The sequence below is a fragment of the Penaeus vannamei genome, unplaced genomic scaffold (assembly GCF_042767895.1).
Source record: "Penaeus vannamei isolate JL-2024 unplaced genomic scaffold, ASM4276789v1 unanchor289, whole genome shotgun sequence".
In the NCBI taxonomy this organism is placed as follows: domain Eukaryota; kingdom Metazoa; phylum Arthropoda; class Malacostraca; order Decapoda; family Penaeidae; genus Penaeus; species Penaeus vannamei.
The window spans coordinates 1-2,500 of record NW_027213293.1 but is presented as its reverse complement, the minus strand read 5'-3'; the positions used below and the strand labels follow the sequence as shown (position 1 = coordinate 2,500).

At 51.0% G+C, this 2,500-nt stretch overlaps 1 protein-coding gene across 1 annotated transcript in view; it reads left to right on the top strand.

Moving 5' to 3' along the window:
- Nucleotides 1–2,167, top strand: part of LOC113813952 (whirlin) — a gene marked incomplete at its 3' end in the record, with an annotated part of 8,220 nt that extends 6,053 nt beyond the window's left edge. The window contains exon 3 of the mRNA XM_070119509.1: nucleotides 1,984–2,167. Within this exon, the coding sequence (XP_069975610.1) occupies nucleotides 1,984–2,167 (184 nt within the window). The remainder of the gene's footprint in view (nucleotides 1–1,983) is intronic.
- Between the last annotated feature and the right edge of the window lie 333 nt (nucleotides 2,168–2,500).

Here is a 2,500-nt window from a genome sequence, read left to right as displayed (position 1 = left end):
TCCCTTCCTCCCCCTTCCCCGTCCTCCCCAGCTCCTCCTTTATTCCCCTTTGTTTCCCCCTCCTTTCCTGCGTCCCCCCCCCGCTCCCTTTTTTCCCCCTTTGTTTCCCTTCCCCCTCTTCCTCCTCCCCCCCAGCTCCCCTTTTTTTCCCCTTTGTTTCCCTTCCTCCTTTCCTCCGTCCTCCCCAGCCCCTTTCTTTTTCCCCTTTGTTCCCTTCCTCCTCTTCCTCCGTCCTCCCCAGCTCCTCCTTTATACCCCTTTGTTCCCTTCCTCCTCTTCCTCCGTCCTCACCAGCTCCTCCTTTATTCCCCTTTGTTTCCCTTCCTCCTCTTCCTCCGTCCCCCCCAGCCCCTTTCTTTTTTCCCCCCCTTTGTTTCCCTTCCTCCTCTTCCTGCGTCCTCCCCAGCTCCTCCTTTATTCCCCTTTGTTTCCCTTCCTCCTCTTCCTCCGTCCTCCCCAGCTCCTCCTTTATTCCCCTTTGTTTCCCTTCCTCCTCTTCCTCCGTCCTCCCCAGCTCCTCCTTTATTCCCCTTTGTTTCCCTTCCTCCTCTTCCTGCGTCCTCCCCAGCTCCTCCTTTATTCCCCTTTGTTTCCCTTCCTCCTCTTCCTCCGTCCTCCCCAGCTCCTCCTTTATTCCCCTTTGTTCCCTTCCTCCTCCCCCCTTCCTCCCCCCCCCCTTTTTTCCCCTTTTTTCCCCTTTTTCCCCCCTCCCCCCGCCCCCCTTTTTCGGTGATCGCGGTCGCTTCGCGGGCGCTCTCCTCGCCCTCCTTTTCGTGCATTCGTTTCTTGTTTTCTTTTTTTCGTGCCTTCCCTTTCTCCTTCGTCATCCGTATTTCTTCTACGTCCGTTGATCTTCTTTATTTTTTTATTTTTTTTTCTGGTTTATTGATGTTATTATTTTCGTTTTATTGTATTTAGTTTTGTTTTACATTAGGAATTTATCTGTATCATACTTACTTGAGTTTCGTTACCCTTCTATTGTTTTATGCTCTAGAGTCAGATTTCCTTTCCCGAATCTTTTTTTTTTCCCTAAAATGATTATAGCACGAGAGGGAATCCCGCGTTGCCTTCTATGTAGTCCGACTGTGGACGCGACCAGCTGTTCTGAACAAAACTCGACTCATCCGACTTTAACGCTAAAAGAAACTCTTCTGTTCCCGCCTACGAGTTTGTGTCGTAGATGTTCTCGCCCATAAGTTTAGTGTTTTAATAGAAGAATTCATGAGGTCGTCAAACGCCGAAATTCATCGCGGTGCTCTCGAGCGTCTCTATAAATTTTGTACCTCAAAGAACTTTCACTGCCATGGATTAATTAGGATTCCGAATCCGAAACGATTTTTTGGACTCATGAGAAATCAGCAAAGGTTACTCCTCCCCCCCTCCCTCCTCCTTCACCCCCTTTCTCCCACCCCCTTCCTCACCGCCTCATTCTCTCCGGAGTAATGGAAGCGGCGAGGAAAGAATTAGTCTCCCACAGATGCCAACATTCGTCCGTAACCTTTTGAGTTAGACGCGCTCTTCATTCTTCACATCTTGACAAAGTTCCACCATTAAGCCCACTCAGGGTACACCCTCGGGGGCTTTCTATTAATATCAGTCCCCCCGAGCCCTTCGCGCTCGCCCCCTCCCTCGACAGCAGTACACTGCGAGGCGCCGGAGAGAGGCTTTCAGACATCGGCGGCGCCTGGATCCGCGCTGGCGTTTTTTTGTCTGTGATCTCGGAAAGACCCACGAGAGGCCGTAATGTCCGCGGGCGTGCGGGCGTTCTCCTGCCCCCGGGCGCTTGTCTTTTTCGTGGCGACCGTGAGAACGCATTATTTCGCCTGCTTTTTCTCCTTTCACGAAATTCTTTTTATACTGCATTCTTGTTTCTAATCTCGAGACCGGTTCAAGTGCTTGAACCTCCCCGAATCCTGCCCCTGCCCCCTCCTCCCCCGTTCCAGCAGCATCGAACAGCACACTAACGCCCCGCCCCACACACAGCGGAGAGACGTCGGCGGAGAACATGGAGGCGACGCTGGCGATGATCGAGGAGAAGTCCCAACGGATGTTGGGCCGAGGCCACCACGCACGCCTCAAGGAGGTGGTGAGCGACTACGCGGCGGGAAGGATCCCCGTGGAGCACCTCCTCATCACCACCAGGGACCTCCTCAACTCCCCGGACAAGGTGAGCAAGGGCGCGGATGTTACTAGCACGTCCTGGCCTGCGTGGCTCCGTCTCTCTCGTGTTCTTATCCTGTTCCTTCAAAAATTATTGTCAGCATATTTCTATGGCTGATTTTTATATCTCAGTCATGATGATCAATTCTTTCAGTTTTGTAACATATGAGACGAAAATGCATAAGAAAAAAAAAGTATTTTATAAATACACGATTTTTTTCATAAAATCGTAAAAGAAGAGCCTATAGCAAATCAGATAACAAAGATAAACTCTGCTAATGATGCCAAACCAATGACATTTCCGGGAGCGCGCTGTAGGTAGCATTCTCCAAAGGGGGAA